The sequence below is a fragment of the Vigna umbellata genome, chromosome 7 (assembly GCF_029865625.1).
Source record: "Vigna umbellata cultivar VRB3 chromosome 7, Vumbellata_1.0, whole genome shotgun sequence".
NCBI lineage: Eukaryota > Viridiplantae > Streptophyta > Magnoliopsida > Fabales > Fabaceae > Vigna > Vigna umbellata.
The window spans coordinates 49,685,083-49,713,056 of record NC_142171.1 but is presented as its reverse complement, the minus strand read 5'-3'; the positions used below and the strand labels follow the sequence as shown (position 1 = coordinate 49,713,056).

The 27,974-nt window shown below is 36.3% G+C and overlaps 1 protein-coding gene across 1 annotated transcript in view; it reads right to left on the bottom strand.

Moving 5' to 3' along the window:
- Positions 1-18,903, bottom strand: part of LOC148196510 (serine/threonine-protein kinase TOR-like) — a 34,506-nt gene extending 15,603 nt beyond the window's left edge. Inside the window, exons 1-35 of the mRNA XM_088094338.1 lie at positions 18,570-18,903; positions 18,133-18,471; positions 17,973-18,047; positions 17,573-17,745; positions 16,677-16,775; positions 15,221-15,380; positions 14,951-15,094; positions 14,638-14,807; positions 14,345-14,549; positions 14,024-14,218; positions 11,820-11,972; positions 10,684-10,805; positions 10,444-10,543; positions 10,279-10,365; positions 10,069-10,199; positions 9,682-9,784; positions 9,414-9,596; positions 9,238-9,330; positions 8,538-8,573; positions 8,325-8,423; positions 8,137-8,235; positions 7,891-8,053; positions 6,534-6,658; positions 6,355-6,407; positions 5,568-5,691; positions 5,275-5,457; positions 3,391-3,543; positions 3,163-3,315; positions 2,892-2,963; positions 2,578-2,712; positions 2,395-2,456; positions 2,192-2,289; positions 1,853-1,962; positions 1,610-1,783; positions 1,468-1,533 (exon numbers count right to left, since the gene is read on the bottom strand). Of these exons, the coding sequence (XP_087950464.1) occupies positions 1,468-1,533; positions 1,610-1,783; positions 1,853-1,962; positions 2,192-2,289; positions 2,395-2,456; positions 2,578-2,712; positions 2,892-2,963; positions 3,163-3,315; positions 3,391-3,543; positions 5,275-5,457; positions 5,568-5,691; positions 6,355-6,407; positions 6,534-6,658; positions 7,891-8,053; positions 8,137-8,235; positions 8,325-8,423; positions 8,538-8,573; positions 9,238-9,330; positions 9,414-9,596; positions 9,682-9,784; positions 10,069-10,199; positions 10,279-10,365; positions 10,444-10,543; positions 10,684-10,805; positions 11,820-11,972; positions 14,024-14,218; positions 14,345-14,549; positions 14,638-14,807; positions 14,951-15,094; positions 15,221-15,380; positions 16,677-16,775; positions 17,573-17,745; positions 17,973-18,047; positions 18,133-18,471; positions 18,570-18,683 (4,551 nt within the window). The 5' untranslated portion in view covers positions 18,684-18,903. The remainder of the gene's footprint in view (positions 1-1,467; positions 1,534-1,609; positions 1,784-1,852; positions 1,963-2,191; positions 2,290-2,394; positions 2,457-2,577; positions 2,713-2,891; positions 2,964-3,162; positions 3,316-3,390; positions 3,544-5,274; positions 5,458-5,567; positions 5,692-6,354; positions 6,408-6,533; positions 6,659-7,890; positions 8,054-8,136; positions 8,236-8,324; positions 8,424-8,537; positions 8,574-9,237; positions 9,331-9,413; positions 9,597-9,681; positions 9,785-10,068; positions 10,200-10,278; positions 10,366-10,443; positions 10,544-10,683; positions 10,806-11,819; positions 11,973-14,023; positions 14,219-14,344; positions 14,550-14,637; positions 14,808-14,950; positions 15,095-15,220; positions 15,381-16,676; positions 16,776-17,572; positions 17,746-17,972; positions 18,048-18,132; positions 18,472-18,569) is intronic.
- Positions 18,904-27,974: the final 9,071 nt, after the last annotated feature.

Here is a 27,974-nt window from a genome sequence, read left to right as displayed (position 1 = left end):
AGGCTCAAAAAGGGCTTTTTAATTTTATGAATATTTCTAAATCAATATCAAATGCAAGGCCAGTTATAGAGTGAAAGTTGCCAAATTGCATAGTGTTTTTCAGATGCCGCTAGAGTGTTGTGGGTCACAGAATCATGAACCCTAATGTTCTACCCTTAACGATGATTTGTGAGGGTATTATAGGGTTTTTAGTTGTTTGTAATTTACAATGTTATGTTATAATTAGCCCGCTCATGATGAACAAAGCATGCATTCTTCTTGAACACATTTTCTCCTTTGATTTCCAGTTAGCCCCCTCTGCAGTGATTCCTGAAAATGTTTTCTCTGCTTCTCAGTGAGCCTCTTATCTATGACCACCTTCCTTCACCAACCCAAGTTTTTCGGAGTGCATGTGAGATTTCTTTTTCTTAATCTTTATCTTCATTTTTTTTCTTCATCTTTTTCTTATTCTTTTTGTTTCCATTTCTTTTTATTATTTTGGTTTCTGTTTTCTTTCTAAATATTTGTTATTATTTTTTTATTTACTGATGATCTTGATTTCTGGACTTTTTTTTACTCAATATTTGATCATGACTTATATCAGTTATTATTTAATTACGATTTTTGTTTCTGGTTATTTGAATTGAAATAGTATAAGCTGGCAATTTAGGCTTTATATTTGTTTTTCCTTGACTTTATACTCTATATTTGTTCAAGTACTGAGTTTTTACTGTTAATGATATGTAAAAGAATGAGTTTTCTTTTCCATTTTTCCTCATATACATACTTATATAATTATTTAATATTTAATATATATACATATTAGTTGTTATAGAAACCCTAAAAAAACAGTTATCAAAAGCAATCCACGTTATTAATTGTTATAGACAATTTTGGTCCAACTTATTTTTTCCAATCTGCAATTTTGGTCACCTCATTTTAAAATAGATATTTTGTCTCAAATTTTCAAATTTAGCAACTTTAGTCCAACCATCCAATGAAGACATTAAAGTATTAAGATATTAATGACTTTCATGTTACACGCTCTATCATACAATATTTGTTTATTTCGAAGAATAACAGTTAGAGTGTACCAAGTGTAAAATGGCATTACTATCTCACATATCAGTCTTAATTTGAACAACTGGACTAAAATCTCTGATTTTAGAAATTGGAAGACTAAATGTCACTTTTAATAAAGTACGACACCAAAATGTCAACATTAAATGCACTCTCAAGGTGTGGTTACATTATAGTAAGCATATGAAGATGAAGAACAAATATTGGTACAGCATGCCGTAAAACATCCTTATCTCATTTCCTAAAACACCGTACTATCACATTGCATAGATTAAACTTCTTGTTATCCAATGATAATGAACCATGTGACTATGCGATGATGCCAAATACAATGAAACAACAACAAAAAATCAAATATCAATGCTTAGAATAAAAAATCAGTAAAAAAAGTTTATAAAGGAAACTCACCAGAGCAGCCAGCTCAGTTGCCAGACATTTTCTAGCTCTTTCTACATACTCGCGTGCTTCATCATACTGCCATCAGATTGGATTCACGAGAATTAAAACTAGAAACATTAAAACCTGGTTGATATTCCAAACATTAAAATACCTTTCCTCTTCGAACCAATAAAACGGCTCTAAAGAAAGTACCGCTACTACTCCCATCACTACTGGAAGCAGTATTCCCCAAACCTCTAAGTTTTGTTTCATCACCATCATCTAACCGAGATACATATTCTGCCATTTGATCCCATTCTCCCATGTTCCAAGCAGCACTTGCAGCCTAAAGAGTGTTAACAATTAGCACGAGCAGGGGAAAATATCAATCACATGTGAAAGGGATATAACCAACCATTGATGCCATTTCAAGACGAGCAGCTGGCTCAGCTGGGGTCCAAAATTCTTTACATAGGATATTCAACTCATCCCATTGAGCCAATGCAGCAAGGCATCTCATTTTACCTGAAAAGCAAGTTCCAAGATCAATCACTTCCAAAGAAAGAAAAAAAAAACCCTAAAAAGTTGAAACTCCAAACTGGTAATATAGTACTAGGATATTTCAAACTTAAAAGAACAGAAATATTCTTTAATTAAGTAGCTACTGTAATATGAATATAATGGAAACAGAACAAGAGAATGCAAGACAAGATGACATCCAAGTTAAAATCAAGGTAAAGTCATCAGTACAGACCTAAAGTGGCATCCAAGACAAGATGCGGACTTGTTGCTTGAGAAGCCTTTGCAGTATAAGCCTTGAGGGCATCATCCCATCGCTGCAGTTTCTCATACCTAATAGAAATCTACTATCAGTCTCTACCTTCCCAAAGATAGAAACTAAAATTCTATAAGAAAAAGAAGGGATGCTGAACTCAGAAATTAAATGTAATAAATTACCAAGACTCCTTAAGTTGGAAATCTAGATGCTGTTGGGCATAGGTGAGTATTCCAACTGCAGCCTACAGAAAGCAAATGTTTTATTGAAATGCAGAGATACCATATAACAAAGTTAAAACTACCAAAGCAGCAGCAAAAATGATAAACTTGCTAAAAAAATATATTCATTTCTTTCAACTGAACCTCGTGTTGGTGTAATTGATTGTTTATATGAATAAGAGCTTCAACTACAGCAACTGGGTTAGCATCCATCTTCTTGGAACGTGCTCCTTCAAATTCCATTTCTTTGTAGTGTAAGGCTTTTGCAAATGCACGACACTATGTGCCATAGCAAAGCAACAACACGTGAAAGGTATAAGGCAAAGTCAAAGAAATAATCCAACATAACAGTAAAGAAGTTGTTTAAAAGAGCAGCATGCATTGAACAAAGGCATGCATGAATGAAGAAATACACACATGCTCCCTAAAACACAAAAGAAAAACGAAAAGATAAGGACCTTCTCAGCAAGAGCACCAAGAAGGCGTATGTCAATAGGAAGAGGTTTCTCATCATGCTCCATGAACTCAGCCTGCAATTTCAGTCAATGAAAACAAGAGAAGAAATTAAAGAGTAGCAAAATGTCATAATTTCATCCATCTTCATGCATTTTTAAAATCAATAAAAAAAGATGTATCAAATAATCAATAAACTTTAGGAAGCATATATAAATGAGATGTAAAAGCCCATATTCACGGACTGAATATACACACTGAGATGAGAAGTCATACCAAATTAAGAAGTGTAGCCAAAATTTCTGGAGGAATATTTGGAGATGAAAATGCCATCTCTAGATTACGAACTAGCTGTTTCTGGCTAGTCTCATTCAGTTGTGCCCAACAACTGACAAATCCAGCTGCAAACAACTCTCGCCCAACAAAAGGCTGTAAAATTCAGAGACGGGGAAATCAGAAGCAAAATACTAATGCCAAAATGAAAATGTCAGTAGAGAATGAAACCTGCAATTGTGCAAGCCTGGCACAGGTTCGCAAGGCCGGAGAAGGAGACTCCTTTAGAAGTTGAATACTAAAATGCCTCATCCATTCAGCCCAATCTTCCTTGGTACTTCGCTGAGAAGCCTCTCCAGCTGTCCGTAATCGACCATCATTCACCTGCATGGATGTTTTGTGAGTGTGACTCCAACTCTATATGTCAGTTAGTCAGCTGTAGTTTGTTATCTCTGGTTAGGCATCAGTTGTTAGTGTAAATGCTTTAGTTACAGTTACAACTTCCTTGTAACTTAACTAAATTATAAAAAGAGATCTCTCTGAACATAATGGTGTGCAATCAATATATTCAATTCATAATATAGGATCTCTTCCTTCTCCCAACAGTTTTCAAGCCACCAGCAGAAAAAATGAAAACCAGAGAGCTGAGCCTCTTCAGAACTGTAAATCTGTAAATCTCATCTCCAGATTCCATTTACTTGAAACCTAAAAAATTTTATTGATACTAATTACATTCTCATCATCTCTATATGCAATAACCAAAACCTTTAAAAAAGGAAATAAAAATATGCTGTAATAAATAGGTAGACTTTCAATATTTTTTTTCCAATTACTATGAAAATGTTGATCTGATCTGGAACCTTTATATTTGTTTGTTCTATAGGTCCCTGGAACCTTTATATCACTCAGCTTTCCTTTTATTTCTCAGTTTATCTGTCTTACAACTACTTTGTTAATTTTCATTGTAACTGATTGTTTCTTTATCCTGTTTACTGTTCTTTTTTTAAGCGCCTAACCTTATTTTGAGCATTTTACATACCATCTCTTCCTCTCATTTTATGTCACGCTCATCAATATTTGTTCCAACAAAGATTTAGAAAAAGGATTAGCAGATTGTGTATGTCTTTCTAAGTATGGCAATATATAAATCAAGCACTCACATAATTAATCTTTGGTGGTTTAGGGTTTTGGAGACCTTTTTTAATTTTTGCATGTTCAGCACCAACATGAGATGCAATAAAGCAACTTTTAGAATTAAAAGGATGCAGAACCAAATATGAAGCTTTTTGCCTTTGAAAAAAATCAATAAAAGTACAACCATCGATTGAAGATGTGTACACTAAAATTCACACACACACACACACACATCTAAATTGCAATTATGACAATGAATTGAAGTGATGAAAATTTTATCTACAATAAGCTTTGAAAATCATAGTTTTATATTTCCTTATAAACAAATCTTAGCTAATTTTCAAAACAAATAAAATCGCAATCTAGTAGAAGAGATATTCTTGCATGGCTGCATTCTATTGTTGAATTAATTTTCAAAACTACAAAATGTCAATTATTATTTAGTGTTGAGCAGACCACCTCATGCTATCCTATCATGCAATGAACAGGGGATTAGCATTTCAACATTCAAACTTTCCTTGGTAAGTTTAACACTGGCACTTAAGTCACTTAAAGCATGCTCAATAATCAATAGCCTTTGAAAATAGACTTTAAGTCTAACTATCTCACAAAATTGACTTATAAGGTGAGATTTGCATCAATTTATATACTATAATTTAAACATATTTCTAATCAATATGAGATCTACGACTCATCCTCCCAAGCCGAGGATTGGACATCTCAAAAATGAGATAAATATTCATGGGTAGTCAAATAGTAAGTGACATGATAAACCTAACAAACCCTATTAGGATAGACTCAAAAATCTTCTCAAAAAGCGAAACTTCCAATCTAAATCAACCTTAAAAGGTCAACATGTAAGATAAAGTTTACACTCACTTATATAATACAATATGGTTGTCTCTAGGTAATGTGAGATATCCACCTATAGCTATATTTCCTAGAGATCTAAAAACAAAAACTTAACACACAAGATGGTACCTGGTGGCCTCTGAGTTTATGAGAGTCAGATCCATCTTCATAAGGATCAATCTCCACATCATCTAAAGGATCACTAATGACCTCAACAGGAAGCCTTCTATTCAGTCTTTGTGAAGCTGTGATCCCAAGAATCAGTGGCTCCCGTTGCAGTAAACGTCCTTCAATTTCCTCAAATTCCTTGTGCTGCAATATTATGTTACCTTACCTTAGACATTTGTGATACAAAAAATACTTAATCTTACACAAACTTCAAAAGAAGGAAACGAAAAAATAAAGATGGAAAAACTTAAGACCCGCAAGCGATATTTCTGTAGAAGTTTGTGAATTGATGGAATAAAAATTGTGAAATCCTCGCCAAGTGCATAGGCCAAACAACAAAGTGCATCAACAGCATCCTTTCGGAGCTCATCATTTTTCCTGTAATACATAAGTTCAATAAATACAGATCAGCAGATTACGCAGGAAGAATATAAAAGATTGTAATAGAATTGAAATGAGCAAATCAAATTATTCAAGAACTATAATAGTCTTCTACTTGTTTTAATGGCAAGTATCAATTACAATAAGAAGAAAACCAAGAAATGACAGCTTTTATCAACCAAGATTATAAGCAGGTGTTAAAAAATAAAATCGAGGAAGAAACAAGAAGGGAATGATATCAAAACTGGATAAAATAAGCTGTCAACCCTAAGAGATTGCATGACTAATTTGGGATTCCCAAATGACGTTGAATCTCCAAGAACAGCAACCTGAATTTATAACCAAAGAAACCTATTTTTGGTTAAAATATAAATTCATGATTCATCCAGGATAAGATAGACCAGAACAAAACCCCTAAATCGTCAATTCATTTAGGCATTGTCCATCACTTGATTAAAATACTAATATTGAATAGTAATGATTTAATGGATTTACAAACATTTGTTTCACAGTTCCCTATGTTTTGACTTACATCTGTCAATAATCACTTATCACTTGCAGAAACAAATAATCAAATAAACTTTCATAACAAGAATGAATGGCTGGGGCAACAACCTGATAACTACTAATATATTTTGAAATTTCAGAATTTGCACTCACCCGTCCAAAACTAACTTCAAGTGATGCACAAGAGAGGATATATGACCAGTAACCTGATGACCAAATAATAGACTTGAACAATCACAAACCAAACAAGGAAAATAAAAACATTGAATTATCTAGTATAACTGTATATTTTAAAAAATTGAGGGTGAATAGAAGCAAGCACAGAAACTAACCTGCACACGAGGAATCAAGCTTGTCAATGTTTTAATTGCAGCACGTCTTATGGCCACTGAGGCATCCACTTTAAACAGTCGTATTAGAGCTGGGAGAAGCAGATGCATATGTTCATCCAAAGTACCTATACAACCAAAAACAAAAGTGTTATGGTTTGCCATTCCCAACCATAACAATTACTTGTGTCACAATGTCCACATTATGCACAGCAAATTAATATGATATGTATAAAACCTGTTTCAAATAGTAGTGGCAACCGCAATTTTCGTTCCACTAAATTCCAGGTCTATTTCAAACAATTGCCCTTCACATGCACCCATAGCAGACAATAATGTACTATAACAATGGAGCAAGGAAGAGCAGCCAAGCATTTTACACGATTCAAAAAAGTGGAGTAGTTTCCAATTGGGGCCATCCTGGCTTTTCATGCACCATTGCAACACTACCATGATATAGACTTCAAAAATCCATTACAACCCTGTAAACAGAACTATTTAGGGGTTTGAGGGGTAAAATTTTAGTTTCTTCCCTATTTTTGAAGCATGTTAGCTTCAGAAACATAAGAGGATTTCAAAACACTTCCTTCAGCATCAAAAAACATCAACCTTTGTTTTGAGCTCGGATCCGTCACACCTTGCAGGATGAAGTTTTTTTCCCTGTTCACATTCTGCAAATTTTCATCTTCCGTTCTTTTTTCTATTAATTTCACCAGCATATTTCACTTTTAGTTTATTATTATGTTCTTATTCATCCTAGATCGATCATGATTGTGTGTAATTTAATAACTTAATACTCAACAGGAATTGCTTTAATTTTGGGTCTTCTGTTTTTCAGTATTTAAATGTGCAGTATAATAATTTTGTTAATTTTTAGCATTTAAAACAGTGATCATCCCACTATAGCATTTTCAGAGATGGCTGCTATGACCTGCTATCTGAGATCAATAAATGTTCACGCACCATTCTGTCCATAATCGAAACCAAAATACTGAATAGTCATATGCTGGAATTAACACGACCTTAGTTTACGAAGTTGATTACATTAAACGGAAGCACAAAAAGGGTAAGCTGGAAATGAAAACAAGTTGAGGGAGTCTTGTAATTGATCAATTGCATAAAGACAAACTAGAGCTACACTCTCTTGGACACACTATTACTGACTAAGATTTAATGGAAATCACTAATTTATGGCTCTCACATTTTATGCAATAAATCTAATTTTAAGCGTCAAATAAAGAAAGATTTTAAATTTTCAAAAAAATTTAACTAATAGTAAAGAGTGTGTTTGGAGGAGTATTTTTTGAGTACGGCTCTTGAGTAAAAATACACTCAATATTCTACAGGAAAGGTTACTTACCACCAAACACTTCTAGAGTGTGAAGGAGATCAAGAACATAAGTGTAGTCATTGCAGCGTTCTGCATCACTAAGGACCTGAATACAACCTGGCAAAATAACTGGAAGATATGTTCTAAATTCATCATTGAGAGCCAGACAAAGCTGTTCAACCAGGTGAAGAACCTGCAACAACAAATAATAATCATAGACCACAAAAATATATCCCTTGATTGTTTTAACTAAACCAGGGAACAAACAACACTAACTGGATAGCCAAGAGGAGGACGAGAAGCTGCTGGAACAGTGAATGCTGTCCAAAACTCAGATATTAGAGATAGCAAATCTTGCAAATATTTCCGAATGTGCTGCACAACCACACATCATACTTGAGCTTGTCAACAAAGTAGAATAATAATCATAAAAAATTGGATATTTTAAAGACAATAAAATCTACCTGGCGCACAATAGACACCAGAGTTCCAAGCTTCCAGGTTATAAAGTCCTTTAAACTGTCTTCACATGTGCGAACAGTATGAAAAAGATCAGGCAAAACCTACAAGGAGGGGGCAAAAGCAAAGAAAAAAAAATGGATACAAATTCAAATGCAATAAATCAATGTATCAAGTCAGATATAAAATAAAACTTAAGAATAAGAATAAGAGCTAACCTTTGGCAAGTACGGAACGCAGCCAAGTCCCATTGACTGACCTCAAACAAAAACAAAAACATTTTGGAAATGAATATCAGTAATATATGGAACTGACGTGTTATTCAACAATATGCAGCTAATGAAACAGAAAGCATAATATTGTTTAGTTGTGAAAGGCCCAAAGTGATACACAAGAAATCTTAAACATGCAATCACTGCTATGAAAGTGCATTCTGGTGTAGTGAAAATGTCTATTTGCTTGTGATCTAAGATGGCTCTTTAGAAAGTAATGCAAAAGGGTTGATGAGCTCTCCATTATCTGACACTTAGATTAAAAATTAAAATCACGAGAAATTTTACTAACTAGTGAGAACTCAGAAAAATAATATCTTCGCTATTGTATCAAACATTTGTTCAAGTTTTCATCAAACACAAAGAAGGTTCAAGCTTCAGCCTGCTCAATTTTCAGGTCCACAACCACCTCTAGTAACTCCACCAAAATATGTGAATTGTTATGAAGTACAGGAGCAGAGGGATAAACTACCAAGAACAGACATGACACCCTTTCTTCTCTTTTCCCCTTCTTAAAATCCATTAAGAAACCAGAGAGTACAAGTCAGGAGGATCATAAATACTTCTTAAACAATGCAATACAAAAAACAAAGAGGGAAGAAAGAAAAAGAAAGAAAGCATTATATGCATCTTTTGTGCTGCATACCTTGAATATGAACATAAGGGAACCAATAACCTTTAGGTGATAACTAGCAAGTGATGGATCTCTCAATATACGCATTAGAGAATTAATCGCAACCTTAAATCACAAAAAAGAAGTCATAAATATTGAAACAACTGGGAAAAATCAGAACAATATTAACAATAATGTACATAAGCTACCGTGGAGTAGTAATCATCCGAAGAAGCAAAAGAAGGCCAAAGGTCCATGGGAAATTCGTCCATAGACTGAATCTGTTGACTTGAATCGCTGGTAGGGCGGGTAACGTCGCCATGAGGTCCTGGCAAGGTTTTCTGATTTCGTTTATGCAAATGAGGATCCAGAGCACCCATAATGCCGAGAACCTGGCAAAACCCAAGTACAATTTAATTAAGTAAAAATGCCTATATCAAAACGAATTCTCTACTTTAATTCTAATTCCTATGATACCTTCAATACTTCTCGTCTGGTGGACCATACTAGCTCACCATTCAGTAATTTTAAGAGTAACCCCAGTAACTGTGGATACTCATTATATGGAGTTATAACATACCTGTCAAAACAAAAATAGATATAAGCAACATTAATACAGAAAAAATTGAGTATATTACTCAGACTTATTCTTCATATGAATATGAACTAAACTCATATAATACATAAACTCATATATATATAGATATATATATATATATATAATCTTGAATCCAGAAATTTGCACAGCTACTACCTTTTTTACAGTTTTAACATATTATTAGTGGAAAAATTCATAAAAAAGTCATAATGATACACAAAAACACAAGTGGATATTTTTATATATTAACAAAAATATGCACATACCCTGTGCTTTGCACAACTTGACCAAGTGTAGCAACAGCCACCTCGCGTTTGGCGACAGCAGCTCCATCTAATAAAGCTTCAACGATTAAAGGCATAAGTTCTGGAATGTATTGCCTCATTGCAAAACCACCCTAAACAACCAAAATCCAAATAAGTTTGTTAACAACAAATATGAAAGACAAGCAAGTCAAAAGAGGGAAATTTACTGACCACCCTCGCAAGATCCCCCACAGTTACAAGGACTCCACTAATAGTTCCAGTATTGGAATTAACATCAATAAGTCTGGCCACGAGTGCCTGATATAATCAGAAAATCACTACGATGCAAAATGTAATAAAACAGGAATGTATCTTTAACACCATAATTAATTAAACCTTATGAATTGGAGCAATGTATGGAAGTATTAGCCGCTCACAATTCCTTATCAAACAGCCAATTAATTTTGCACTTTCTTCTTTGCATTTGCTATCTGCACTGCTGACATAACAAGAGAATAAAATCGACATGTAATAGAAAATCTCTTCATCCTTCCAATCAATGAACTGCAAAACAATGAATCTTTCCATATATGTCCTTTAGCTTAGCTACCAATAAAGTAAATACTTCAACATTACCTCTGCTCTAAGTATGTTAACAACTGTATAAGATGGCGACGAAGAGCTGGAAGAACATAAGCTGGATTTTTCTCTGACAACCTACCAGCCACAGATATTGCATACTCTCTAACATCAAAATCCTGTAGAATTAGATACTTCAACATCAACATAAAGCAAAATAATGGAGCGCCAACAACTAACTACTGGAAAATAAGATCGTACTTAAGTATACCAGGCCATATGATAATATCATAACCACAGCTATACAAGCGAAAAGGAGCCATAATATTGAAGTTGTGCATACTTTTTTCAAGTAATGAATACCACCATTTGGTTCATAAGCCAAGTATGTGGAAATTGTGAACAGGGGTCTCCTAATGTGTGCCCATGGGTACAAGATGAGAAGATAAAAATAGAAAATTCTTATTCAAAAAAAAATATATTTACTACCCAAAAATTAAAAAAATTAAAAAATTAAAAGAAAAAAACATTCAATGTTTGTGCCTTTTAGAGATTTAAACCATTTAAGAGTATATATTTTCTTTCATAGCATGTTTCTCCCCATAGGCACACATTACAAAAAACTTATTATTATTTAAAGGGTTAAATATGTTTTTAGTCCCTAAACTATTGACCGTTTCTGGTTTTCGTCCCTCTTCCAAAGTAAGGTACAATTTAGTCCTCAATCTTTAAAAAACATTTGTTTTAGTCGAAAAAACGAACGTTTTGAGGACTAAAACGATGACTAAAAACAAAATTTTGAGGACTAAAACGAACGTTTTTCTAAAGAATGAGGACCAAATTGTACCTTACTTTGAAAGAGGGACGAAAACCAGAAACGGCCAATAGTTTAGGGACTAAAAACATATTTAACCCTTATTTAAAAAGTGAAGGAAACATAAAGTTTCAGCATCAAACACAACAAGAGGGCCACTAAAAGCTGTGTGCCAACTTATTCATCATGCACCATTTCTGAAGTAAAAAAACAGATGTGTTATCCCCAAAATATCCAATTACCACCCTTGAAGAAAAATTCAAGGCAACTGCCCATACACAAATCAGCCAATAGAGCCTACTGAAGATTAAACAATACAAAATATAAATCTAAAGGAAAAATAGCATCATCCCAATACAAGGTATGTTAGTTCTAATACCTCATCATTTAAAGCAGCAAATACTGCATTCAGGTTATCAGCCTGGGCCAAATACTCATCAAAACCTCTATCCCCATGGAGAGAAGTAAAGATAGAGTGTCGAACAGTAACATCAGCATCTGCAACAGCAGAAATAAGAAGCTTCTCCACAAGCTTCAGAAAGTCAAAACCAGTTAGCAACAAGCATATCATATATCATCACAAGAAAAAAAGGACTAAACAAAATAACAATAATCCTATCCCACTAGGTGAGGCCAGTCACATGGATCACACATCGTCATTGGACTCCATCAAAGTACATATTTTCAGGAATATTTTTCTATACGAGATCCCTTTTTAGTGATTTCCTCTAAATTCATTTCGTGCTCCCTTTATTTCTTTTCACAGGATTAAAAACCATTTAATCTACTCTCCTCCCCAGTGCCTCATGTGGCCTTCTTACATGTGTCGAAACTACCTTGACCAATTTTCTAACATCTCATCCATGATAGGTGTCAGATAAATGTCTCTTCATATCCAATCATTTCGTAATATTTAATGCTAATAAAAGAACAAAAAGCATAAAAAAATGCAACACACCTACAAAGCAACATTAACCGTATTTTGAAAAAATTACCAAACCAATTCTAGAAACCCATGATTTCCTTAACAACCTTTACAAAGCTAATTAATAAGTACTTTGGTGGCACACAACTATTTTGAAAAAATATTGGCAGATAAATCTGCACGCCGCTATATTTTTTGGATGTTCAAATGAATCCATTGGTTTTAAAATTTTCAAAAAAGGTCCCTGCCATATAGGAGATGTTGAAACTGTAAACCAGATGAATTGGATTTAAAACCCATATAGTAAAAAGAAAAACTGATTAGGTCACTGAATTCATCCTACAATTAGAAAATATCATGATGCTCAAATACTAGAACAGTTAGAACCCCACTACAAATTTTAAAGAATATTGCCGAGGATTATGCTGGGCATCCAATTACAACAATTTTAAATATAGGAACATATCTGAACATCCCCAAAAATTAAGAGAACTAAGCTGGGGGAATTCATTTCTTTCCAACAGCACCTCATACATAGGGGGAGAAATATATATTCGCTAACTCCTAACAAATTTTGAATAAAAACCTATTCCACAATTCAACATTTAGAAAATGGATTTGCAAATCTAATTATGAAATTGCACCATGCACCAATAACTTCTTTAGATTACAAACCAACTGCTCTTAACACAAATCCTAGCAAAATATTATCCATATAACCTATTGAAAATCTCCCATCGATTATAGATAAAACTAATTTAGAATATTATGTGTGTGTAGATATAAACCTCACTTTATAAGTCGGTTTTATAGGATTGAGTTAGACTTAAAATCCCCTCCTTAATATGACTCTCGTTAGAGAAAGAAATTGTAATAGGTTTAAGCAGGTCTACCAAAGGAGAGTCAAGAGGTATGCAGGGAATAATAACATCTATATAATAAGAGGAATGGAAACTGGCAGATATCACTGTTATTTACTAAACAAGGAACACCGATAAACAATAAAAGCAAATTAAGGGGGTGTCACACTTTTCTAGTGGGTACATGGGAGCGTATCCATCTTTGTAATCTACCGTAATCCAGTGCAATACATACTCATATTATGACAGGGTTTGAACTTAGGGTTCAATAATTCTTCTACTCTTTGTCTAACTTCAGAACCAGTAGCATCAAATTGTATTCCCTCTCGGATTATTTTAAGATTAATATCTTCAAAGAAACCAATCCTAATAGAGAACTAACTTTATCAGCATATCTTACATGACCTAATAACTCAACATTGGGCTCAACCGATATGAAATACACAGCTTAGTGGAAATAATACTCTGGTTTTTACGTTGCTTGACTTTCCTTCATTTTCTTGGTCATTCTTTTTACGAACTTGCTAACCTTTAAAAGTAACAAAGAAAAACTGTCTCAACTTCTGACTTCTTTCTGCTAACTTAAATAGGTTCACAGTTCAGCATAAACTATATAATATGACAATCCAATTTCACAAGCAAAAACCCTATCAAAGTTAGAAATCTAATGACCAAAACCAAGTAAAGAACACCAATTAAAAAAGCTTCTCCCAGAAAATAAAACCTTAAAGAACGGGTAGTAATATTTCTTAAAAATGAAACTGAACAAAAGATATAAGATGTGTGAAATCACAAAACCTCCTCAACAAGGCGCCTGCGCTTCCCCCCTGAACGAGTCAGCCTGCTAGAACCAAAATGTGTGCATGCTATAGCAGAGAAAGAACTGGCAATTAATCTGCAACAACATAGAGCTGCATCTTTTCGTGTAGCCCCATCCTCATCATCCAAATAGACAACAACTGATTCTCTAGCAAACTCAAGTAGCTCATGGCCCTATTATGTCAACAGAATAAAATGAAATTAAACCTCTAGTAATTCCCAACTTGTAAATAAAAAATAAACAAAAATAAATTTTTTTAACAAATATGAATGTCAATAAAGAAAATAAGCATTCAAAACCTTAAAGTTAAAATGAGCAAGAGTTTGCAAAGCAAGTTGTATAAGAGCAGAGCCATTAAGCTCTGAGACTTGCTGAGGTGTATTTACTATTGTCCCTCTGCCCATACTTTGTGAAGACTTCCCCGGATGATAATGGGATTTAGAAAGAACCATAGATATGCTGTCTAGTAACCGGTCTTGAATGGTTGGCAGCAGAGACGGAATGCTGCATAAAAAATAAAACAATGATAAATATGCCTTTCAAAATCAATCACAATAAAGGTTATAGACTTTGCTCTAAGCCAACACTATACCTGGTACTTATTTGCTCCAGGGCTTCCACAAGCACCATAGAAAGGCCAGTAGAAAACATTATATCCAAAAGTCCTCGTACATGAGGTTCCATTGCTGAGCCCATTGCTTTAGCAATACTTCCAACACAAGCCAGGGCCTCAAGTGAAGGTTTGATCCTACGTGGAGCAATCTACATGAACAAAATGACCAAACTGTCAATTCAGATCCTTAATAGGACGAAATAACCAAGCACTTCTCTAAATAAGAAATGCAATGCACAAAAACAAAATTATGGCACAAAACTAGCATCCAATAACAGTGACTGAAACATACCGCCTCACGTAAGTGAGTAGTTATTGTCGGCAAATAATGGATGAGTTCCCCATCCAGTGCCCCGGCCATCTCTCCGAGTGCAATGAACCCACTATCACGATCTTGTGGTGCTTTCAAGACAGAAAGAATATGATCCATGCATATCTGCAAGGAATTTCATCTCCATGGGCACTCAAACAAATAAATTTTGAACTTCCTCAATAGTCTTCATTTTCCAAGTCATCTCAGACTAAGAAAGCATAATAAAGTAATAGAGCAGCATTCACATACAGTTAAGTAGTTGGTGACGAAACGATCCCGTAGAAAATGTGCAATGCGAGGCAACAATGAAGTTATGCTCAGGCGAACAAGGCGATCCCTGTGCTCAAGGTATCTAAGAACAATTTCAGCAACTTCACGGTATCTCGACATCATAAATTCACCAGTATTCCTGCACAGCCATAATTAGAGATATATGAATGATAGCACACCACGGTAAGAGATTTCTTACTATAAAGAATAGAAAACATTCAGGGACCAGGGTAGTTAATTTTTTTACAGTCGTCATAACAGCAAGGATGGTTATGATTTGAGAAATGATTGGTTAAGCTGTCAGTTAGTTTAGAAAATTTTAACCACTATGTGATAGTTGTTCAGTGGCTAATAGAGTATTGACTGAAAATTGTAGAGAAAAGTTAAGGAGAACAAGGACTCTCAAATTTCCTAAGTGTTGAGTTCCCTTTTGTACACTTCCTGGTTTTCTTCTGTCTTGGACCTGTGATATCTCTGTTATTTAGATCTTGAAAACAGAATAAAATCAATAAAGTTCCTATTTATTTTTCTATTCTACTTCATCTAAATATTATCCAATTCTCTAACAAAATAGTGTGAAAAGATTAATAACTAGTATCTGCAACAAATGTCATAATTCAAGTATATAAAAAAAAGGACAAATTTATTACAGTAAACCAACTCTTGATTTTACTGCATTCTTATATAAATTAACTATTTACAAATTTGCAATATATGGTTGATAACACTATCTCCATCATCGGCTATGTCAAGAAGACACATTACACTTGGTTGATGACTATACGTACTAAATCAAAGAGTAAATTCAATCACAGTTGATGGATGATAACAAATTCACAGGAGTTCTTTAAGCTTTCATCAAGAGAAATCGGGTAATTGAAAGAACAGAGGTGGATTTTAATACTTCAAATAGGATCAAAAATCAAATAGTTCCAACAATAGTCCTGTATAGTCAGTAAAACTGATATTAAGATCCCATTTCATGTTTAGCATACATTACAACATAATTTTTTCTTGTCTAAATCACGATTTCGTGAAGGACAAAACATTTGGTGCCACACATGTTGCATAGCGATGGTAACAGTCACCAATAGCACATTATAGTGAAACAACAAGATTAAAAATCCAAACCGCATATCTGTTTTCAGTAGAGGCTATTGCAGCTCCAATTGTGTCCAAAAAGCAGAACTAGTGCAATGAGTTTCAAAAAGACATGGTGACCTCTTCTAACAACATTGTTTGGGGTGGAGATTGTGATCTTTTCGGAAACCCCTTTTTTCCTACCAAAACACACATGCACTCCACATACACAAGCATATAATAAACTAATGATCACAAAAAGGAAAACAGACACTGTTTATGTAGAATTCTAGATTGAAAATATCAAAAAAAAAATCTGCATATCAACAATGCGTATGTTGAAAATTCTATTAACCTCAAAAGCTCTCCAACAGCAAGAAGTGAACCATGTATGCTGTGCACAGGTGCATTTTTACCCAACCCATCTTGCGTTGCTTCAAACATTCGATAGTACCTATCATCAAAAAGAAAATGAAGGATTCCTCTCTAGTAAAGCATATTGTGCAATAAATCATATAATCAACATGCATAATGAAGGATGAAAGCGATATAAATCAGATTTCCGGAAACACAACAGCATACTTATGCTAATCAAAACCTCACAGAAAGCCCTGGCCTGCTTGATCCCTCAATATCAACAGCATAACCATCAATGTGGATTCAAATGACCAAAGATATACCCTTTTCTGTAGTTATTCACAGGCCAATTATATTAAACTTTTATTGATTACTGGCCCAGCCCATACTTTTTATTAACAGCATGGAGAACACGCAACAAAGTAAAAAGCTCAATGACTTAATGACAAATTTGGTGCAATTTATTACAGCAGAACCAAGCATTATCTGGGGCAGCAAACAGAAGAACTCCTTGTTTGAAATAACAAACAACTTTGACATTGTTAGTTGAATGAAATTGCATTTTATCATTATCACGAAGAAATAAATTATCACAAAATGGCTGCCATAATCAATAATTCGTGGTTACGATGAGAACATCAGCTTTCAAAGTATATTCATTGATTGAGTCTACTGACTATAGCTGGCAAGCTGTTGAATAATATTACATGTATACAATCAACCTTTAATTTGATTTTTCAAACTTTTAAGTGAAAGAGTTTATTTGAAATTCATCTAGTCTAAGTACATCAACCGTCACCAGAGGCTAGCGGCAAAAAAACATTACTACCGCCTACCAGCTTCGTATTTACTATAGCTTTACATGTTACACATCCTAACAAGTTAAGAACTAACCACTGCACACGCCATCGTGTCTCGCGCTTCTCAATAACACGAAGGCAAGCTCGTAATGCCTCCACGGCCCGCTCACGAACTGGCAACGCTTGATCTCTCAGAGCAACCCAGATAGCATCGACAAACTCTGGCACATGGACATTGAACACAGTGGAAGCATTTTCTGCCATTTCCTGCATGACCAAAATCAAAAGACGGTACGTATTCTTAGGAAAAGAGCGGTTCTAAAGTTGTGATGGCATTAAGACACACTCGAAATTCATTGAAAGAATTTGAGAATAAATAAATTCCAAAATGATGAAAACAGGCAGGATAAAACTCACCCGTTAGAAGATGAAACTCAAGAATCAAAACATCGAGCAATTCTCATCAAAATAAGAACAATAGTAATGGCACTTACTTTCAAGATTAAGACAGCAGCAAATCGACGATACTCCACTCTATTCCCTCGAAGCCAATCCAAGGCAATTTTAACCTGAAAAGGAAGGGCAAAAGAAAAATAAAAATCAGCAGAGTGTAGTGAAGTCGAAGAGAAAAGAAAAAAGATGCAGAGCAAGAACCTGGCGTTCGACTTCATCGGCGGTCATGGCCCCGCCAGCCCTAGCAAGATGACCAAGAACCCTACTAGCAAGAACCAAGATTTCAGGATCACGCTTTGTATCGAAGACAATTCGCATGTAGCTGGAAAATCTGGAGACCTTGGAAGCATTCTCCCCAAGCGCCACATCTATCAACTCGTCAATAGCTCTCAGCGCTCCCAGATTCTCTGCCACGTCGCTGCTATCCAAAAGGCAGGATATCCTATCATACAACTGATCCATAAATCGAGAAAATGCTTCGCCGCTAATGTCACGAGCTTCTTCCTCCACATGCTTCTTTAGTGCAAGAGAAGCACCCTCCTGAGAAAGGGAGTGAAGTAAAGTGATCCATATGATACGAATTGAATTGACGTATAAAGAATGAAAGAAAGAAAGAGAGAGTGGCACTGTGTGATTACCTTGGGAGTGCCGCGAGTGCATAAATCAGCAAGAATACGGTTGAGAGCATCGCCGGGTCCCGGTCCGGCGGAGGGCGGGCCTGTGTAACGGTGGGACTGAGACGCCGTTGCCATTTATTCGGGTAAAAGCTGAGCCCTAAATTAGTGAGAGAGTGTAGAAGTATTAATGAGAAGGAAGAAGAGTGAGAGAATATTTCAGAATGGGAGGGAAGGGTAGTCTAGAGTCCGACATCGTTGCATCGCCTGCCACTCAGACAAACCTACTTCTCAAGTGAGGGATTCAGTATAAAATAAGGAGGTCGTCAGGTGGACTACCTCTGGGTATCACACCCTCGAATGTAATTCACACCCACTAACAACTTTACTATATATATTTCTCATTTCTAGTTTTATTTTTATCTCATTTTTAATACCAACGACAACTGTTATATTATTATATGTTAATCATTATTAAGAACTTGTATATCCTAATTGTATTGGTATCACAAAAATATATAAAAAAATACTAAAGTATTTTTTAGAGAAAATCAAATAAAATAAAGTTGTCAAAATAAGAAATTAGGGTTAATTTAGATATATAAATGTAAAAATACGATATTAATATAAGTCTTTCTAAAAAGTAATACAATCATAGTATTCAAAAGGTATTTTTCAAAACAGCATCGTATATGTTTTTAATACCATGACCACGATTTACAAAACATATATTTTTTATACTTAAATTTAAAAAATCGCATAAGTTTAATCTAAATTATTTTATCACAAACATATTTCTAAATTAAACATGAACACAAATATTAATAACATGCAAATTGTTATTCAACTTAAAACCACAAAAAATAGTAAACAATGGATATTTTTGTGTATTTTCAATGTAAATAAAATTTTGAATTCATTATTCTACCTTAATAAAAAAAACTTAATAAGTTATTTGTAACCCTATAACTTAACAAGTCAACAATTATCAAATTTTACTATTATATATTTCTATTTATAACTTTTTTATATTTTAATTTATAGGTAGTGTGATGTTTAAATGATTGTTAAAACAAATGACCATTCTCCAAGCCTATGTGTGTGTATTTTTATTATGCTCAAATTAATATATTAAACAATTTGTCTTATTGTACGCCTTGAATTTAATTAATATACTCACAAAATATAAATAATTTTTTTAAAAAAGTTAAGGGATATATTTTTATAAATAATATTCTCAATAAATTATAAAATAATATATATATATATATATGTGTGTGTGTGTGTGTGTAACAAAGAGATTGTTAAATTTAAATTTTTAAATTAAATGAAAAATAATCTTTAAGAGAATAATTTGTTTGTGATGAACATATAAACAAACCTTTTAAATGTAACATTCCTAAAATTTAATTATCACAAAGCCAAATAGTTCACAATAATTAAAGTTATTAAAAATACACTTGTGAAACTAGGTTGGTATTCACAACCAAATTTTGTAATTAATTATTACGAGTATTTTTCATTTCAAAATATGTTTTTATGTAATTAAATTATAATGTCCTCGGAATACTTTGAATATAAATGTTTGCCATTCAAATTATGATGTAACATCCCAAAATACAGTAATCACTGTAATTCAGAATTTTATCACAATTAACAGTAACAGTAAACAGTCTTTTCATAAATAACAGCTGCTCCCAAAAGAAAACAGCACGTATATAAATAAACAGTACAGTACAGTAAATTACAGCAGAGTTTACAGTGTTCAGAATTTCAGCAAAATACAAAACAGATCTACAGGAACAAATCTGCAGAATTATATACAGACTGCCAAATACAGCACAAAAAAAAAATTAACTAATGCTGCTACTACAGAACTAATCCCTACTGCTCCGATTTTACTTCAACGTCCACAAGGTTGACATCCTCCAAATTTTCTTCTTCCAGTATTTGCTCAAGGGATGCACCACCATCTGCTCACATCCACAACGGATGATCATTGCATTTTTACAAGACGGATTATACATGGACAGTAGACAACACAATGGAAAATGCAAGGGTAAGCTTATGATATTTAATTTATACCATCATCACATACATTTACATTTCAATCCACGCATACAACATACAAGCTCATCAGTTAACAATCATATAGATACATATATAAAAGACAGACCGTCCGGACTGTATGAACCGTGTAGCTACAGGCGTCCTTGCACCCGAGTGGTGTGGTAACTGTATTACACTCGACAGCTGCCACTCGAGGTTAACCCTATCCAAAGTACCTCTAAGGAATAGAGTCTCCTGCCATTCCCACGCATGACTACTCCCTTCTACGTGAAGATGAGTATCACGGAATATCAGGATGGACCAAGCCAGCATTAGCATGCCCACAGTCATACTTTACAAAACTCAATAATCAATCATATCAAAAACGTTCCTCCTTGGAACGCTAATAAAATCCAGTTCCAATAATTCGTTCAACATATCATTCACCATATTAAACAGTTCACTGATTCACATTTTCATTCCGTGTTCCACTCTCTTAATTCCACGAACGTTCATCACTTAATCAACAGGACTTAACATGTTACAGTACTCCTACATCCTCGTTTCTGAACAAAAGAAACGAACCATTTATTCACTTAACACGTTTCAACACTTCATAATTTGAAAATACTGATCTTTAAAAGATATGGATGATACTTAGAAATATTTTGAAGGTAAAGAATCCAGGTAGAATCCAAAGGATAAAACCCGTAAGAAAATGTTTAGATAAACAATCAATATAATTGATTTCAAAAAAAACAACACTGCCAGTCAAAGAACGAACGTTCATTAACAATTTGGACGAACGCCAATTACGTTCTCTCAGAATTCAATGGTAAGGACGAGCGTTCAGTTATATAAAAAGTAACCGAACCCTCCTTGAACGAACGCTGGGTCAATGACCGAGCACAATCAGAACGAACGCTTGGTATAAACCGAGCTCAACTTAGAACGAGCACTTCAGTATAAGACCGAACACTCTGTAGAACGAACGTTCAATATAAGGTCGAACGACAATAAGGACGAACGACAATAAGGACGAACGCTCAACATGAGGCCGAACGTCAATGAGAACGTACGCTCGACTTAAGGCCGAACGTCACTTATTTATAAAGTTTTAAATATTTATCTATACTGAGCAGAAACGAACGCTCATTCACTCAATTGGGGGACGCTCGTTCTCGAGCAGAATTCATTCCAAATGAATGAATTCCAATCTAAGTCATGTTAACCAAAAACCGAACGGTCTAAGACCGTACAGTGACGAGCGTCATTTAGCAACAGAGAATGATCAGAAATTCAGAGTTTTCACACTTAGTAGAAATTTTTCCAGATTTCCATTTTTCAACTTTATACTTTCATTTCCAGATTTAATTCCCTTCAGACACCATCATCATGCAAATTTCAACATTTAAATCATTCCAACCACACAATAACCATTCTCCATTTATCCATAATCAACTCAATCATGCATTTAAATCAAATTCATCATCAAATAAAATTCATATAAGCCGTATCAGTTCATGACAGATCCATCCAAACCAGAATACATATCAGATATCAGTAAACGTTCTAAATACTCAAACATCATGTTTTTCTTATATGAATCTCAGATCATAAATCAAACAGTATAAATTAAACATATAAGCTTCCCTTACCTGGTCTAGCAGTGAACTTTTAACAGTGTAACTTGATTCTGTCCAACTATGAATTTCTACCCAATCAGCTCTTTCTTACGCTCCTCAACTAGATTTAACCAAAGAGACTCAGAAACTCAGATTTTATTCTTTGCATGCAACTGAAACAGTGTTCCTAGAACTTCTAGAATTAGATTATGGTTTGGAACTTACCAGTTACAGGATCTAAAGAGGTTCGGATCAATTCGAAGCTTACTGCCCCGTGAACGTTTCTATGGTTTCAGAAAACTGATTGGAGTTGAATGAAGTGAGTAATGGTAGAAGGAAGATGAAGGTTCGTAGAGAGAAGTTTGGAGAAGATGAAAGGTGTGGTTTTCTGAGGAAGACGAAGTGTGCGTATGAGTGAGAGATTTTCTCAAAACTCAGAATTTTGGGTGGATTCCACGTCAAACAGGAGAGCGTCTCCCAGTCTGCCACCTGCACATCAAACTCTGATTTGGAATTCTCTCCCGTGACACTTGGCGTGTGTGCATGCACAGATTGGTGCGTTTTTAATGCACTGAATGTGTGCAGTGGTGCGTGTTTCAGAGCGCGATGTGGCACTGTATTAGTGCACACCATAACAGTATATATTTCAGCAGATTTGAAATGGGATTTAATAGGATAAGCATTTGATTATACTTCATAAATCTGGTTTAACAAAGAATTATCATTGCTAATTTTATAGGGTCTTACATTCTCCCTAACTACAAAAATTTTCGTCCTCGAAAATTCAGAAATTATAAGCAAATAAGTGCGGATATAAATCCTTCATTGCACTCTCCACTTCCCACGTTGAATCTCCAGTGTTAGCATCCCACACTACCTTCACCAAACGAATATCCTTTCCTTTATGCAGCTTGGTGCGTTCATCTTCAATGCGGATTGGTTGTAGCTCCAACGTTCGGTCTGGATGCAGTTGAATGTTTTCCAGTTCCAAGACATGGGAAGGATTAGCTATATACCTCCTAAGCTGAGACACATGGAAGACTGGATGCAGATTTGATAGTTGAGGAGGCAATGCGAGTTCATAGGCTACTGGTCCAACCTTCTTCAATATTTGATACGGCCCTATGAACTTGGGAGACAGCTTCTTTGGACGCACAACTCTTCCTACTCCAGTGATTGGATTTAGTCTCAGAAATACATGATCACCTGCAGCGAATTCCAGTGGTCTTCTCCTCCTATCAGCATAGGATTTCTGTCTGCTCAAAGACGTTTTCAACCTGTCTTGAATCAACTTAACCTTCTCGGTTGTTTGCTGGATGAGTTCAGGTCCAGTTAGCACGTTCTCTCCCTCTTGAAACCAGCAAAGTGGCGTTCTGCACTTCCTCCCATAGAGAGCTTCAAACGGTGCCATTCCAATGCTAGACTGGAAACTATTGTTGTACGTGAACTCCACCAGAGGCAAAATCTCATCCCATGCGCCCAAATGGTCTAGGACACACGTCCTCAATAAATCTTCTAGCGTCTGGATGGTGCGTTCGGACTGGCCGTCCGTTTGCGGATGATATGCTGAACTCATCTGCAATTTGCTCCCCAACTCGCCTTGCAGGGATTGCCAAAACCGAGATGTGAATCTCGTGTCTCGGTCAGAAATGATGCTTGAGGGCACTCCATGCAGACGAACGATCTCATTTATATACAATTTGGCCAAATTAGACATTGACATCTTCAGATTCACGGCCAAGAAGTGTGCGCTCTTCGTCAATCTATCCACGATCACCCATATTGAGTCATGATTCCTAACCGTTCGTGGTAGATGAGTCACGAAGTCCATGGAAATGCTATCCCACTTCCATTCAGGAATTTCCAGTGGCTGAAGCAAACCACCTGGTCGTTGGTGTTCGGCCTTAGCACGTTGACATGTCAGGCAGGAAGCTACAAAACGTGCTATATCACTTTTCATTCCAGGCCACCAAAACGATTTCCTAAGATCTTGATACATCTTAGTCATACCGGGGTGTATGCTAAGACGACTATGGTGTGCTTCCTCCAATATAATCCGTTTCAGTTCACCATCATTAGGAATGCACGTTCTGCCCATGTAACGTAACATACCATCCGTTCCAGCATTAAACTCTTTGGCTTTTTCTGTACCGAGTGCGCCAAAGATCTTCCCCAGCTCCTCATCCTCACGTTGCTTCATCCATATACGATCAAACACATTGCTTGATATTCTAAGGTTGCAGCACTTGATGCTGTTCGGTTCTAATTCGAACTGCAACCTTAGATCTCTGAAGCTCTCCACCAAATCCAGCTCCTTCACCATCATCAATGAGACATGTATCGCCTTCCTGCTTAGAGCGTCTGCCACCACATTTGCCTTCCCAGGATGATAGAGCAGCTCAAACTCATAGTCTTTCAAAAATTCTAGCCAACGCCTCTGCCTCATGTTCAACTCCTTCTGATCAAATAAATATTTGAGGCTCTTGTGATCACTGAAGACTTGGAACGTGGATCCGTATAGGTAGTGCCTCCAAATCTTCAATGCAAACACGACCGCTGCCAACTCTAGGTCGTGTGTGGGGTAATTTTGCTCATGAATCTTTAATTGGCGAGACGCGTACGCTACTGGACGTCTCTCCTGCATGAGCACACAGCCCAGACCCTGGTGAGAAGCGTCACAGTACACTTCATATGGCTTGGACGTGTCTGGAATAATCAAAACTGGCGCGCTCGTTAGTTTCACCTTCAGCTCCTGGAAACGTTCCTCACATAGATCAGTCCAAGCGAATGGTTGGTCCTTTCTAGTCAATCTAGTAAGAGGAGCCACTATCTTGGCAAACCCCTCTATGAAACGTCTGTAATAACCTGCCAGTCCCACAAAACTCCTCACTTCCGTGACTGAACGCGGGCTCTTCCAATCTAGCACTGCTCTCACTTTAGAGGGATCCACTGAAATACCTTCAGACGATATCACATGCCCCAAAAACTGCACCTCCTTTAACCAAAATTCACACTTGGACAGCTTTGCGTACAACTCTTTCTCCCTCAACACGGTTAGTACTGTTCTCAAGTGTTCTTCATGTTCGGCATTGGTTTTGGAGTAGATGAGAATATCATCTATGAACACAACTACAAATTTATCCAAATAGGGTCTGAATATCCGGTTCATGTAATCCATGAAGATGGCTGGAGCGTTCGTCACTCCAAATGGCATTACCACGTACTCATAATGCCCATAACGTGATCGGAACGCTGTCTTCTGGATGTCGTCCTCCTTCACCCTGATCTGGTGATATCCTGAACGCAAATCAATCTTAGAAAACACTGTTGCCCCATGCAGTTGATCCAACAAATCATCAATCCTTGGCAAGGGGTACTTGTTCTTGATGGTCAGCTTGTTCAATTGTCTATAATCTATACACAGACGAGAGCTACCATCCTTCTTTTTCACCAAGAGCACAGGCGCTCCCCATGGTGACACACTCGGTCTGATAAACTGCTTCTCCATGAGTTCTTCAATTTGCTTCTTGAGTTCAACCAACTCTGCAGGCGCCATACGGTATGGTTGGACTGATATAGGGGCTGCCGTGGTCACCAAGTCTATGGTGAATTCAACTTCTCTAACAGGAGGCAACCCTGGTATCTCATCTGGAAAAACGTCCAGAAACTCCTCCACAACAGACGTTCGTTTTTGTTTCAAATTTCCCAGCTCTTGGTCCTCATGTGTCATGATGAGAAAACAAGCCGCGCCTTCCATAATGTCTTCCTTTAACTGACCGAGTGTCACTCCCAAGCATTCCTCATCTTCTTCAGAAAATACTAACTCCTTCTTGCCACAATCTATGAGAATGCGATTGGTATTGAGCCAATCCATTCCCAAAATTATTTCTAAATCTTTGAGAGGCAAACAGATAAGATTCACCTTGTACCTACGTCCTTCTACCTCAATAGGGCATCTAACACACATGGTAGACGTCCTAACTTCACCCGCAGCCGGTGTTGACACCACCAAATCAAAATTCATCTCGCTCACAGCTATTCCCAACTTATCAACGCACGCCTTCGATATGAAGGAGTGTGTTGCCCCCGAATCAAACAGCACACAACAAGAGGTACCAAACACAAGGCAGGTGCTGATGATGAGTGTACCTGAATTAGCTGCCTCTGCACCAGTAATCGCATATACGCGTCCAGCTGCTTGGGCTCGTCCTCCTCTAGCCTGATTTCTGCCAGCATTCGGTGGCCTCAACACAGCTCGTCCACCCATGTTGCACTCATTCTCCAAGTGCCCACTTCTTCTACATTTCGTGCAGAATTTTCCTCCCGTGAGTTGAGGGCAAGATGAACGATAGTGTGGCCCTCCACACTGGAAACAAGTGACGTTTCCTGGCTGTCCGGCAGTGATTAATGCTCGTGATCCACTTGCATTTGACTGACCTGGGCGAGCGTAAGGAGTACTTCTCGTGTTGGCAGTACCCCTGGATACAATCGACCCTCTAGTCACCTGTGTCTGCTTCTTTTGTCGTTCCACTTCTGCCATATTCTTCTCCAATACTTTGGCTCTTTCCACCATTGCAGGAAATGACCGAATGCATAAACTTGATATCAACACCTTCAGGTCGCTTCTTAATCCATTCTCAAATTTCCTACACTGCCACTCTTCACTAGTGGCCATCGTATTAAACCTCAACAACTGTTTGAAAGAATTTGTGTACTCGGATACAGATTTTCCCCCTTGCACCAGCTGAAGAAATTCTACTTCCTTGGCATAGCGAACGCTGTCTGGGAAATATTCTTCATAAAATTTGTTTCTAAAAACCTCCCAGGTGATAGGAGCATGAGTGTCGGCCAGGATAGCCCTCACACTCGTCCACCAGTGGTTGGCCTCACCAGTCAACAAGTACTCAGTAAACGCCAATCTGTTGTCGTCAGGACACCTCTTTGCATTATAAATCTTCTCAATGTCCCTCAGCCAATGATCTGCCTCATCAGGAAGACATTTGCCACTGAACTTGGCAGGGTGATGCTGAAGGAAACTTTCCAAACTCCATTCAGCATTTGGTTGAGCAGCGTTTGAAGAAGATGCTCCAGGCGCACCTCTAGTTGCAGCCAGGATCTCCATCAATTGCCTTTGCGTGTTTTCAGAATTGACACGCGATGCCTCCAATCCTTGCATAGCAGCTTGGTTTTGCTGCATCAGAGTGGCGTTTTGCTCCATCAGTGTAGTATTCTGTTGATGCAGTCGTTCAACTACGGTTTCCAACAACCTAGTGTTGCTGGACGTATCGGACTCATTCGGTTGGGGAGGAGGAGGAAGTCTAGGCGCCATTAGTTCTCTGGATCAGAGAAAAACGAGCGTTAGTAAAGTTCGAGAGTTAAAACAATAACTCATTAACATATAATAAGCACACAGCAAAAACGTAGTGCACTCATACCTACAGTGTTCCTTAAAAGAACAAAACTGCTCTGATACCACTAATGTAACATCCCAAAATACAGTAATCACTGTAATTCAGAATTTTATCACAATTAACAGTAACAGTAAACAGTCTTTTCATAAATAACAGCTGCTCCCAAAAGAAAACAGCACGTATATAAATAAACAGTACAGTACAGTAAATTACAGCAGAGTTTACAGTGTTCAGAATTTCAGCAAAATACAAAACAGATCTACAGGAACAAATCTGCAGAATTATATACAGACTGCCAAATACAGCACAAAAAAAAAATTAACTAATGCTGCTACTACAGAACT